Raw genomic sequence first — 13,145 nt, 5'->3', positions numbered from 1 at the left:
ACAAACTATATCCTGTCCTCCAGGAAAAAGGCTTCCCGTTCTCAGGGGTGAGTTCAGCTGCCAAGCAGCCTCCTCTAATCCCCCCACGCCAGACTTTTCACATGCAGGTTGTCTTGACAAACTGTATTGCTCTAATGGGAAGTCAGAACCAAGGGGAAGTGAATGTTCTTGCTGAAGCCTCCAATGTGCAATAGCTCTCTGCTGAGAGTCAGAAAGGAAAAAGTCAAAGCCACATACTGAGGCAGCAGGCCAGGGAAGGGCAAGCGAAGGCCACAGCCCTGCAATCAGAAGAGCTGCATGATGAGCACCCCAAGGACACCTGCTTGGACTCAGGGCCTTACACATAGTAGGAAGTCAATAAATCTTGGCAACATGAAATAGAAATGTATCAAAGAACATATATTCTAAACTCTCAATTTTAAAATCTGAAAGTTGAGATAGGAAAGTAGGTTTAATAGCCAGCATAAGTATAGATTTGTAAAAAGAAAAAAAAATAAGAGGCTGAAGTTGTGGCAACAGGTTGGAAAGCAGATGAAGGGAAATTAATAAAGGTTTCAAAGCAAGGCTCTCACACTTTAATGTGTACACAGATCACCTGGGACCTTGTTAAAAAGTAGATTCTGATACAGTAGGTCTGGGTGGGGTTGAGAATCTGCATTTCTAACAAGCTTCCAGGTGATAGTGCTGGCACATGGTCCATACTTTGAGCAGCAATGTCTTAGAAGGTGAGTCATGCTTCAATTTAAAGCAACAGTTCTCAACCCTAGCCACCCATCAGAACTGCCCATGAGGCTTTTGACACTTCAGACCAACTGAGGATGGGGCTCAAAGATCGGCATTTTTCAAATCTTCCCAAGTGTTTGTAATAGTCAAGTTTGGAAACCCCAATTTAAGGAGATAAAAGAGAATGGTGTAGCAAACAAAAATGAGGTTGATGCGAGGATTCAGGGAACCCTGAATAAAACTTAGAAGTGGGAAAGAGGAAGGAGGAAGGTGGGACTAGGAAAATAAATGGGGACTGTAATAGAGTGAAAAGAGAGTCAACAGGTGTGAAGGGTGTAGCTAGCAGAACATTTTAAAGATAGCAAACAGAATGTGGCATTTGACCATTCAATGAAAACTTCACTGAAGGATTCTGTGGGTAGCAGTTTGTGTGGCTGACACAAACAACATGCAACATTACCAGGGAACCACGTACATAAAGATTGCAGTGAGTGGAAGCTAGAAGATTAGCAGACAAAGTGGTTATAAAAGTTAACCTACAATCTTGATAAAAGATTTGGTGGCATCAAACAAAAGGAATAAGTGGATTCAATTCTGCAGTGGGAGGAAAGCGTGTGTGTGTGTGTGTGTGTGTGTGTGTGTGCACTTCCTTTAGTTAGATTCATGGGAACACGAGCTGAGAAACAGCACCCTGGATCTCACCAGTGCTCTGCTTCAATGGTGGCACCAAGAGACATTTGCATGAATATAGTGATGATAGGTGTAGAAGCATCTAGGTGGGTTATTTAATAAATTTATAGCTTTAACATTAATTTATTTAAAACCTTTAAAAATGTTTTGAAGCTGTGCAACTTGAATAATGGATGCCATGTTTACAACCATTATATAAATTATTTTCTCTTTTTGTTATATACCACCAATATTCAAGGAGCTAATCCATATTGAGATTAGGTGAATAAACCTGTTTTCATTACTTCTACTCTTCAATGCTTTGCAGACTTTGATTATATATATGCTTTTGTATGCAGATACAAAAGAATGCTAAGCTTAAAACCTGGGTCTAGAAAGTTTTAAGAAGATCAAGAGCAGAAAGATAAATTAAGAGTTAGATGCACACATGTTTAGAAAAGTCTTTATTTATTTTAATTCTCACCAAGGAAATGTTTTTCTGTTTTTGTTTTAAAGAGAGAGAAACATTGATATGAGAGTGAAGCATCACTGACAGTTAGAGAAGCACTGTTCTAGAGGTGGGATTCCTGAGCACATAGCAATTTTGAATCATACTTCTGTTTATTAAGAAGCTTGAAGTCTACTTGAGGAAATTCCCAAGGAAAGATATAATCACCACCATTATCACTCACTGTTAGTCTTAAATGCACATCTTTATAAATGCAAAAAATAATAGCAGCTTAAGTGTCCCAATCTACCTAATAAAAGAGTAACATGCTAATTGACTGTACATTCACGATACCCTCCAGCCAATCAGGAGTGGGTATGCAAATTAACCCAACAAAGTTGGCAGGTTAATTTGCATACGCAGGGGCGGGGCGGGACGCTTGCATTGTCGCCATGGCGACGACATAGGCATTCCACACTACCCCAGCCACTCCGGGCCTCTGGGCAGCGTGGAAAGGGGGAAAGGCAACTCAAGGCAGAGCGAAGGCGGTGCTGGCAGTCAGGGGAAGGAAGGCCCATTCTTTTTTTTATTTTTTATTTTTCGGAAGGCCCATTCTTGCATGAATCTTTGTGCATTGGGCCTCTAGTATAGCATAAATGGTTATTTAATTAAATTATGGTATATCCAACTCAAGGGAATTATGTATCCTTGTAAATTATAATTATGAAGATTGTATAATCTGTTAGGGTAAAAGTTACAAATATGCAACAACTAGAGGATAATTATTTTTTTAATGTAATTTTCTTTTCTTTTTTTTATAATATATTTTATTGATTTTTTACAGAGAGGAAGGGAGAGGGATAGAGAGTTAGAAACATCGATGAGAGAAACATTGATCATCCGCCTCCTGCACACCCCCTACTGGGGATGTGCCTGCAACCAAGGTACATGCCCTTGACCGGAATCGAACCTGGGACTTTTCAGTCCACAGGTTGACGCTCTATCCACTGAGCCAAACCAGTTTCGGCTAGAGGATAATTATTAAGCAACCTATAAAGCAGTGTGCAAATTACATCCAATGATTAAACTAATAGGGAATAAACAAAATGGCCTCAGTCAATATATTAACTAAATTGTAGAGGGTATATCAGGCTACATCCTTTAAAAAGGTAATGGCCATGGTCTGACAAAGAGGAAGGAAGAACTGAAGAATGGGGGAGTATAAGGAAGAATGTGGAAAGATGAGACTGGGGAATTAAAAGCAAGGGTAGTTGGGTGATAAATCCTGAGTGATAGGATAAATGTAGATTTTATATGACAGGCAATAAGGAAAAACCGTAAAGAGCAGGTGAGAAATTTGAATAGAGAAATGAAATAATAAAGTATGTATTTTTATTTCAGAATACTTCCCAAAACATCTTTTTTAAAAAGACACACTTGGGATAGAGAAAACAAATCTTCATGCACAGGACACGTCTGTAATATCAGAAAATGTCTTCTTAATTCTAAGGCTCCCTAACTGCATTCTCCTGTGCCTCCTCCTAATTAATAGGACCGTCCAACCCCATACGTCTCTTAAAAAATAAATGGTCGGAGGAAGACACGGTTGCAGCTACAATGCAGCTCTGTCCCTCCCACTCCTGCTCCTGCCTCACGACTGTTCACTCTCACCTAGGAACAAGTTGGTCAGGCAGCTGTGGCACAGCCATGGCTTTTAAAGGTACTGAAAAGACACCCGTGGAACCACAGGTGGTGATTACTAAAGCACAATTACTCTAACCAGCCTCAATGTAAAGCCTTTGGAGAAGGTGTATGCTCATTTGATCAGAGGTGCAATAGAAAAGAATCTCAAAGTGAAAGGACCAGTTCAGGTGCCTACCACGACTCTGAGAATCACTACAAGAAAAACTCCCTGTGAAGAGGGTTCTAAGGCTTGGGATCGCTTTCAGATGAGGATCCACTATTGACTCATTGACTTGCACAGCTCCTTTGTTCACCAGATTACTTCCATCAGTAGAGGTTGAAGTCACCATTGCAGATGCTTGAGCACCATTCCATCTAAATTCTGTCCTGGTATAGTGCACCCATGGCTCTCAGACAGCAATGTCAGCTGTCTACAGCTGGCTGTCTTCAAGCATAAGGAAAGAGTGCCAAGAAACCATTGGGAACATGCATCTGAAGAAAACTGGTAGAAGAATCCATGAGTAGAAGCCAGACCCAGTTTACAAGCATTCTTGTGGAATGTAGTCCCCCAGAGACCCTTTAGGAAAGGAAACTGCATAAAGAATAACTCCTCACTTCTGATAGTCCCTGTTGATTGCCTGCCATTTGGTAAGGCAGCAGCTGGTAAGTTACAAGAGCCCTACAGCCCAATGGCCTTTTTTCCAATGAAGAGAAAGAAAAGTTTATTTCCTACATATGTCCCAAGGGAAAGGCACAGTTGCTGAGGAGTTGTGATTTATGAAGCATGACAGTCTTGAAGCCTTGGTAGCCTTTGCTTATCAGCACTCCCCACACTAATCAAATCTCTCATTAGGGTCCAAATCTAATTGAAAGGACATAAATATAGAGAAAAAAAATCCTTTATTATAAAATGTTTTCCTTCCTCCCACACCACAAGTCAAGTAATCTTTAGTTGCAACTTAAACACTGATGATCTGGCTTCACAGTGAAATCAAATGCAGAAGGCTAACTGGCCACTGACACAGTGGCTAGGCTTATGTTTTCACTTTAGTAGTGGCTGAGGAACACAAAATTCTGTCAAGGAAGCAAGGTGAACCCCTCAAGGACAGCAAGCTTTGTTTTCCGCTGCCAGGCTATGACAGGGGCTACTTACATGGTTTCTGTCCTGAGGCAGCAGCAATATCCTAAGGCTTTTCATGCTTGAGCTCCTATCCAAAATGTCAATTGCTTTATCAAGATCATCTTGGTTCTTCAGCAGGATGGAGAGCTGTGACACAGGACACAAAAAAAGGAAATCATATAAAAGTCTTTAGTTTGCAGAAATAAGCAAAATAAACAAAAAATAAAAATAAGTTTGGAAGAAAACAATCTCATTGGATACTATGGGGTCTTAAAAGATCGCATTAAAATTATAGAGATATTTTCTTTTCTTTACATGTACAATTCAGTAATTTTTAGTAAATTTACAGAGTTGTGCAACCATCTCTGCAATTCAATTTTAAAACAGTTTCACTGCTCAAAAAAGATCTCTTGTATTATTTATGGTCACCCTCCCCTGCCGCCAAACAGCTATAGTCCCCATATTTCTTTCCAAAGTAAGCAGTAGAATCCTGTCTGACATTAACGAAATAAGCAGAAAAGGCACAGGTGGAGGAGGGAGGCAGGAAGAGGATGAAAACTGTTACTCATATAAGGACACAAATTTAGACCACATAGCAGGGTTGGAAAGAGTAAATTTTATGGTAGGTGAATTATTAATAAAACTATTATTACAAATATATAAACATAAATAAAACAAAAATTTTAGTAATTAGTGTATGTATGTCATGAGCTGAAAAAGGTGGGAAATCACTGCTCTAGACATACTCTCTTTACTAGGCACAAACACATTACCTTTCAGACTAATGCAAAGCACCAGTCTAAACAGATTGCAGCCTCTAGTACCTTACTTATAGCTAGGAAAGCAGCCAACTAACTGACAATCAAAAGAATTCCTTCCTGCCCTAGCTGGTTTGGCTCAGTGGATAGAGCATCGGCCTGCGGACTAAAGGGTCTCGGGTTCGATTCCAGTCAAGGGCACATTCCTGGGTTGCGGGCTCAATCTCCAGTAGGGGGCGTGCAGGAGGCAGCTGATCAGTGATTCTCTCTCATCATTGATGTTTCTATTTCTCTCTCCCTCTCCCTTCCTCTCTGAAATCAATAAAAATATATTAAAAAAAAAAAAGAAAAAAGAAAAAAAGAATTCCTTCCTGCCCTGGTCAAGTAGCTTGAGGAGGAAGAGTCAAAGAAATCGCTGAAGTACGTGCTAACTTGTGAAGCAAGCTACTATCAGGAGTTAAACTCTGAGAGAAGAATCCAGCATTTATGACTGTCAATAGAGGTTCTACCCACCAGTTTTCTCCACCTTCCCAGTTCCTCTGCTTCTAGTTAAGTCTGTGCTGGAAAGAAAAAGATCACCTCCAAAATATAAAGGAGACAATATAAGCCTTGGCTCTGATACCATACCTGATTCCACCATGGAGTATTAGAGCTACCGGCACTGAAAGAGCAAGGGAAATGAAAATAGCTATGTAATCTCCCCATATAGTGAAAATAAAACAAAACAAACAAAAACACCCACCAGAGATACCAGTTACTGGAATTAAGAAAAAAAGCTCCAGAAAGTGAAAACATGTGATGATATTACAAGAACAAATCAGGAAATCCTCAGCTAAGCAGAGAGAAAAAAGGTAGGCAGCTGTCCCCACAGTTGTCCCCATATCATCCATCTACTTTCTCACCTCATTGTTCATGTAATGTAGATCAAGAGGCTGCCCAAACACTGTTGTCACCTTGCGCTCCACATCTTCATATCTCACAGGCCGGATGAATGCTATAATTCTGAACAGGAATAGGAAGCATGGTTAATTGCATATTTTAACGTAGGATTTAGAAAGCTATGACTTCTGAGTGATTATCTTGTGTGTGTTTTTTTTTTCAATACAGGACACAATTTGCCTTTTTCTTTGTTGTTTCTTTTTCTTCTCTTACCTGTCTGTATTTTTTCACTCTTCCTCTAAGCATCTTTCAGGTTTGCTAATAGTACCCACAAGTATTTGCTTAGTCCCAACCACTGCTCTACCACTTTGGCTTAGATATTTCTGTCAATGACAGCTCAGTATCATAGCAGGACACCTAGATTTAAGAACTATGTTCCAGCCCTAACCGGTTTGGCTCAGTGGATAGAGCGTCAGCCTGCGGACTAAAGGGTCCCAGGTTCGATTCCAGTCAAGGGCATGTACCTTGGTTGAGGGCACATCCCCAGTAGGGGGTGTGTAGGAGCCAGCTGATTGATGTTTCTCTCTCATCGATGTTTCTAACTCTCTATCCCTGTCCCTTCCTCTCTGTAAAAAAAAATCAATAAAATATATATTTAAAAAAAAAAAAAGAACTATGTTCCAAATATTCCTGTTAGGAAGAAAACCTAGAGATTGGTGCATCAGTCCTAAAACCATGGTCTTAACTCCTAAATGACTCAACTTCAGACTTGAAAGATTTTTTCCATTGCTCATATTTGAGATATCATAGGAATCTCAATACTGATTATCCTCGGAATCGAGATTTCCTGCCATAGAGTCACAGGAATTTCCCTTGAGTCGGTTATATGTCTGATTAGTTTATTAACCAGTGACACATGTGGGTATGTAAGTAGTGCTGATATTGATGCTCTTCTACAAATTCTCATCAGGTCAGTTCAAAGAACAATTCCTATAATGGAGGATATAGTAAGAACTCTGCGAATAAACTAGAAGCCACTGAATTGTACAGTTTGTTAAGATTATATAGGTGTTAACATGATTTGTCATTAACTATCACAGCAAAATTTAAAAGTGGGAAAAGATGAAAGAAGATTGGCAAAATGTTGATAATATTGAAGCTGGGTGACAGGTCCATGGAGGTTCAGTATAATATTCTCTCTACTTTTGTGTGTGTTAATAGAGAAGACAAAAAGGATAAAGACAGATTTGACAACAAATTTAAATTTCTGATGACAAAATAAATCATCAACAAAGTTTAAGAAAATATCGCCCTAACCAGTTTGGCTCAGTAGATAAAGTGTTGGTCCACAGACTGAAGGATCTTGGGTTTGATTCAAGGGCACATACCTCGGTTGTAGGCTCAATCCCTGACCCTGGTTGGGGCACGTGCAGGAGGCAACTAAACGATGTGTCTCTCTCACATCAACATTTCTCTCTCTGTGTCTCTCCCTCTCCCTTCCAGTCTCTCTAAAAATCAATGGAAAAATATTCTCAGGTGAGGATTAACACACACACATACACACACAAAATATCAAACTTGGAGAAAATACTTGCAAAATCAATGGGGAAAAAGACAGACAATCCAATTAAAAAAAAGGCAAAGTATATGATGAGACAATTCAAAGAAGAGTTATGAATGGCTAATAAACACATGAAAAGAAGCTTAGTGTGATGGGAAAAATGCATTACTGAAACTTCCTTCATCTCTTAGTAGGTCCAGGCTAGATGAAATCTGACTACCATGTGGTGGGGTAAAGCACTCAGCCATGGAACCTCTACAGTTCTTGCCTTCCTCCATGCTGAGAGGAAGCAGTGTGTTGTTCTTTCACATCTTTCCTGCTTCCCCAGAGGGGGAAGAGGTATGAACCAGAAGAAGCAGCAATAAGACACAGGAAAGAGGAATCTATGCTATTGGATTTTAATGAAATCTAACCAGATAACTTCTTTAATGTTGGAAGTTATATTGCTGAATATATTAGTCTGTGTCCACCAGGAAATCCAAACATATTGTAATCCTATGTTTTTTCCCCTTAAATCATCTGTCCCAAGCAATGATACTGTTGGGTGCTATCTAGATATGGGTTACCTAGATATGAGTGTTTTTTGGAGCCTGAGAGAATGACTCCTGTAAATTCCTAATCATAAATCATACTCCCGCCCCCTTCATCAGGACCTCAGCAGCAGTTCAAAAGGGGCCAGCCTTTTTGAATAAAGTATCAGAAGACCACTCAGATGTCCCCAGCACACTATGAGAAAAGGATCGGCTCAGAGATAAATTCTCCTTCATTTGGCCTGGAGACAAGCCATTCAAAGCCCCCAAGAGCAGCCCAAAAGCCTGGTCAGGATCAGAAACCAGGACTTCCAGAGTTGGTAAGATCTAAACTGCTGCCAACTCAGTGAATAACAAGCATTTTTAGGCCAGTGTTTCAAAGAGGGATCAAACACCCATAACAATCATCTTACCAGTGTCCAGACATGAAGGTTTTCAAACGGAAGGAGATACTAATCTACAGGCCTCCTCTTCTGCCCTCTTGGGGTTAAGAGGGAGAAAGGTCAGAAGTCTGGACCCCAACCTTCCAAAGCAAAGGGGAAATCAGCTCTCCAGAATGGATACTTGGCATAGATGAATGGGAAAAGTCACTACTTCTTTTTTTATATAAATTTTAATTCTCTAAGGGACTATTTAGATAGATACTGTCTATATTCCCTGTAAAAAGTAAAGGAAGCCCACAATAACATTCTCTACAAAATCCTAAGACATGAAATACACAAAACCAGAGCTGTCTGGCACAAAGCAGCTTGAACTTGGCTTCCTTGCACCAACTTTATAAAGTCCTCAGTTCCACACATAGTACACAAACAGTGAAATGCCATGGCTCCTGAAAACAGCTCCATAAAAAGAGAATGCAGTTTTCAAAACCTTGATACCAATGCTCTGCTGCTCAGGGCTTCAAAAGACCATTCCTGCCTGACCACCTTAAATATTTGTGGTTTCGATCTGGCAGCTTCTCTGAAACTAAACACATACATGTTCTCAGAGTAAGTCTGCTCACTGTAACTGCATACCACTTTGGGAACAGGAATTCAGGAGAGCATAACTGCATAATTAGGCTCCAACACAATTGAGCTTTTGATTTCATATCTACTGAAAACTCTGGGCTGCAAATCTGGCCATGCCTCCAAAACCTAGTCAGGTCAGAAGTGTGAAAAGCAGCAATAATGAAGTGACAATTTAACTTCCCAGCTATTGGCAAGACACAAGAGGAGCAGCTGGGGACAGGGCTCAGAAGGCCTTCCTCCTTCCAGGCCTGGAAGAGCCCTACAACCCACATGGCAGCAAGACTGTGGCTCTGCAGACCACTCTTTGCAAAATGTTTCCACCAGGCAAGCTCTGACAACCGTGTGGGTTTGTAGATGTATCTTTTTAAGGAAGAGCTATAGTCACAAATATCCTATGGAGCTAACTTCAAAGTGGACTGAAAACTGCCAGCAGCAGAGAGGTGCCAATACTAAGAATGTCTGGAGAAACTAAGGTCCTCTGGAGGAACTTGTAAAGTAGGGGGACCTTATACTCAGTAGTATCCTCTTCACCTCTCCATATGCTGGGAGCAAAGAAAAATGGGGGATATCAATGGAAGAAAGGCAAAGAGTGGGAAACAGATATGAAAGGCACACTTATGCACATACTAGTACATACACACAGGGTCCCAAATATCCCATGACCAGAGTTATCTATGGTTTTTAGAAGTTTTTCTTTAAATAACATGAGAAATTAAGTGGAGTCATATTTTTCTTCACTAAGAACATCTACCTTAACTTCCTACAAAAAAATAAAACCAAAAAACTAAATACTGACAATGGAGAAAAGGACATCAGGGTTTTGTAATATTACTCTCACTTCCCTAACAAGGTAAGATACAGAATATAGACTGAAAAACTCCCTCTTTCTATGTTCTCAAGTGATCTGAACTCTTTCACATCTGCGGGACCTGGTGAAGCTTCCCATGACCTAGATCAGTGGTCAGCAAACCGCGGCTCATGAGCCACATGCGGCTCGCGAGCCGCAGTTTGCCGCTCTGTTGACTAATGAGTTTGCCGACCACTGACCTAGATATTATAAAAAACTTCCAATTCATCACCCTAGCCCCTGACATAAACAAAATTAGGGCCACTCTACCAGGGATGGGAATGGCACATCACAGGAGAATCCTAAACTCCCTCTAATGCGTGCAAGTGGTACAGTGTCAGAGTGTCTGGAAGTTATGACTCTGAGAAGGGCTGAAGTCCTAACTTCCTCCCCTCGCAAACTAGCAGATCTCACAGTAACAGAGTAAGAGCAGGAGAGTAAAACATCAGCAGTTTAAATGGCTTCTATATAGACTACAAACAAGTTTCAATTGGTAGGCCAAGCCAAGGGTGAAACTTTACCCTTTATGTCCAATCAACCCCATTATCCAGCCAGTGACCCCCCAAGAATCACTCCAGGGACACAACCACTAATCAGAAAGCAGACTTACCGCCTCTCCCCATTGTGCTCAAACTTGATTCTGACGTCACTCTGCCAAAGAAATGATAAGACAAGTTAGCGGGTACTCTGGCATGTGTTACTCCCAGGTAAGCAATAGGCAGTCATTTAGCAACATCAAGCAAATATCCCTGATGTCCTTTTCCAGCGTCTCTATTCCCTGGGCATTCCCCTTTCCAATGAGTTGTAGTCTTCCAGTTCTAATCTCAGGGCAGCAAAGCTCTTGGGACAAGATCCCTAGGTGGCTGCCCCAGATTAGTTGCTATGCTCTGGCATTTCATCCCTCCATATAATTTCCTGGCCAGGATACCGTTCCTTCTTGTCTTGGCTGATATGACTGAACAGAAAAAGAAATCTTAGTACTGACACTTCCTAGTTATATGGCCACGAGCAAGTTATTTATCCTCTATAAATCTTGGTTTTTCCATCTGTAGGATGGGGCTAAACATATCTAATTTGCAGAGTTGCTATGAGAACTAAATAAGATAATAGAAGTAAAATGCCTTATATACAGTAGACATGCAATAAATGGTTGCTACTGCTACTATTGATTTCTGTGATCCTCTCAAGGCTACCCCCAGGGGGATAACATGGGACCCTGGACAAATTACCTTATAACTGCCCCCAGCTTTATCCTAAATGACCATCATGGGTAGCCTATAAGCTACGGGGGAACAGGAATCACATCTATCTTGTTTCTGTACCCCGGAGATAATCAAGAGAATGATATGTAATATTTGGCCTTAATATTTGTTAAATGGATTAATTGGAGAACAGAGTTGAGTGTAAATATCAGGGGGAAAAAAGGAAGTAGTGTTAGAATGTTAAGGAACAAATCAAGGAGTAAGAGCTATTGTGAAGGGCAAACAACTTGTGGGAGTTAAAAATGAAAGGAAAAGGGAAGAGATATGACAGAACAACAGGTATAGAGGGGGGGAAAAGTAAGATTATTAGGAAATCAACAAATAATATAGAGAAGAGAAAGAATTCATAATCAATGAATGAAATCATATTGAGAAAGATACGTTTATAGAATGGCATGGAAGAAAGTAGAGGCTTTCAAAGAATTGGAAGATGAGGAACACAGAGCAGACAAAAAAGGAAGAGAGTCTGAAAGGTAGAATGGATGCATAAGGACTTCCTCTTCCCAAGAGATTAGGGGCCTAGAATTCTCTTCCAGTCCACTGAAGAACCAGACCAGTAATTCTAATTTACACTCTTAAAATTGTGGAGAACCCCAAAGATCTTTAGTTTATGTAAATTATATCTAATATTTGCCATATTAGAAATTAAAACTGAGAAAATTTATTTTATTCATTTTAAAATAATAAAAAACCAGTACATGTTAACATAAATACATTTTTTTATTTAAAAAAATAACTATGTTTTTTACAAATTTAGTGAGAGCTGGCTGGGTAGCTCGGTTGGTTAGAGCATTGTCCTGATACACCAAGGTTGCGAGTTTAATCCCCAGTCAGGACACACAACAAGCTGCAACCAATGAATACATAAATAAGTGGAACAACAAATCGACGTGTCTGTCTGTCTGTCTCCTCCTTCCTCTCTCTCTAAAATCAATAAATAAAAATTTTTTAAAAAGGGTTTAGTGAGAGAATGCAAATCTTTTCAATGCATGGCTTAATAGGAGACAGCTGAATTCTCATATTAGCTTTTGCTTTCAATATGTTGTAATATTAGATATCATGTAGCCTGTGGAAAACTTTAGATTCTTAAGAAAATGAGGCTGAAAAGGGCAAGTAACATCTTGGTATTATTATGAAAAGCGTTTAGACCACAAGGACTCCTGAAAGGGTCTTGGGAACCACCTAGAGGTCCCTAAATCACACCTTGAGAATCACTGAATTAAAATATAAGCATACCATCCTCTAACCCATTATTTTAAACTAGAGGCCAGTGCACGAAATTTGTGCACTCGGGGGGCGGGGGCGGTGAGGAAGGGTCCCCCAGCCTGGCCTGTGCCCTCTCACAGTGCAGGAACCCCGCAATCAATTGCCCCAAAGAGGTAGGCCCTGCCCACCCATCTGGGGCTCCTTGATGGATTGCCCCAAAGAGGTAGGCTGGTGCCGGAGGTCCTGCCTCCGTGCCACGCAGAGTCGCGGGACCCCCAGGCCTGGTCACATGGAGCCACAGGACCCGCTGCCGTGCACGCCGCGTCAACCCCCCACCCACCCGCGTGCACACGCAGCCCTGCCCATCCGCGTGCACCCGCAGCCTCCTGGTGATCACTCATTGCGTCACCGCGTGAGGGCATGATGACCACATAGGCTTTTATTAATAG

The 13,145-nt window shown here is 40.8% G+C and overlaps 1 protein-coding gene and 1 pseudogene across 4 annotated transcripts in view; one reads left to right on the top strand and one right to left on the bottom strand.

The window, feature by feature from the left end:
* Positions 1–13,145, bottom strand: part of MAP3K3 (mitogen-activated protein kinase kinase kinase 3) — a 65,272-nt gene that overhangs the window by 30,639 nt on the left and 21,488 nt on the right. For 2 of the 4 annotated variants that reach the window (XM_028157414.2, XM_028157415.2), the window contains exons 3-5: positions 10,839–10,879; positions 6,304–6,403; positions 4,677–4,790 (exon numbers count right to left, since the gene is read on the bottom strand). In XM_028157414.2, the coding sequence (XP_028013215.1) occupies positions 4,677–4,790; positions 6,304–6,403; positions 10,839–10,879 (255 nt within the window). Of the gene's footprint in view, positions 1–4,676; positions 4,791–6,028; positions 6,063–6,303; positions 6,752–6,804; positions 6,914–10,838; positions 10,880–13,145 lie in introns of those variants that run through there. The other 2 variants (XM_054708808.1, XM_054708809.1) reach the window with 2 other exon arrangements.
* On the top strand, positions 3,548–3,886 carry LOC103293149 (40S ribosomal protein S20-like; annotated as a pseudogene).

The sequence above is a fragment of the Eptesicus fuscus genome, chromosome 20 (genome assembly GCF_027574615.1).
Source record: "Eptesicus fuscus isolate TK198812 chromosome 20, DD_ASM_mEF_20220401, whole genome shotgun sequence".
Taxonomy (NCBI): domain Eukaryota; kingdom Metazoa; phylum Chordata; class Mammalia; order Chiroptera; family Vespertilionidae; genus Eptesicus; species Eptesicus fuscus.
Note: the sequence above shows the minus strand (reverse complement) of the source record. Positions and strands in the feature narration are given on the sequence as shown.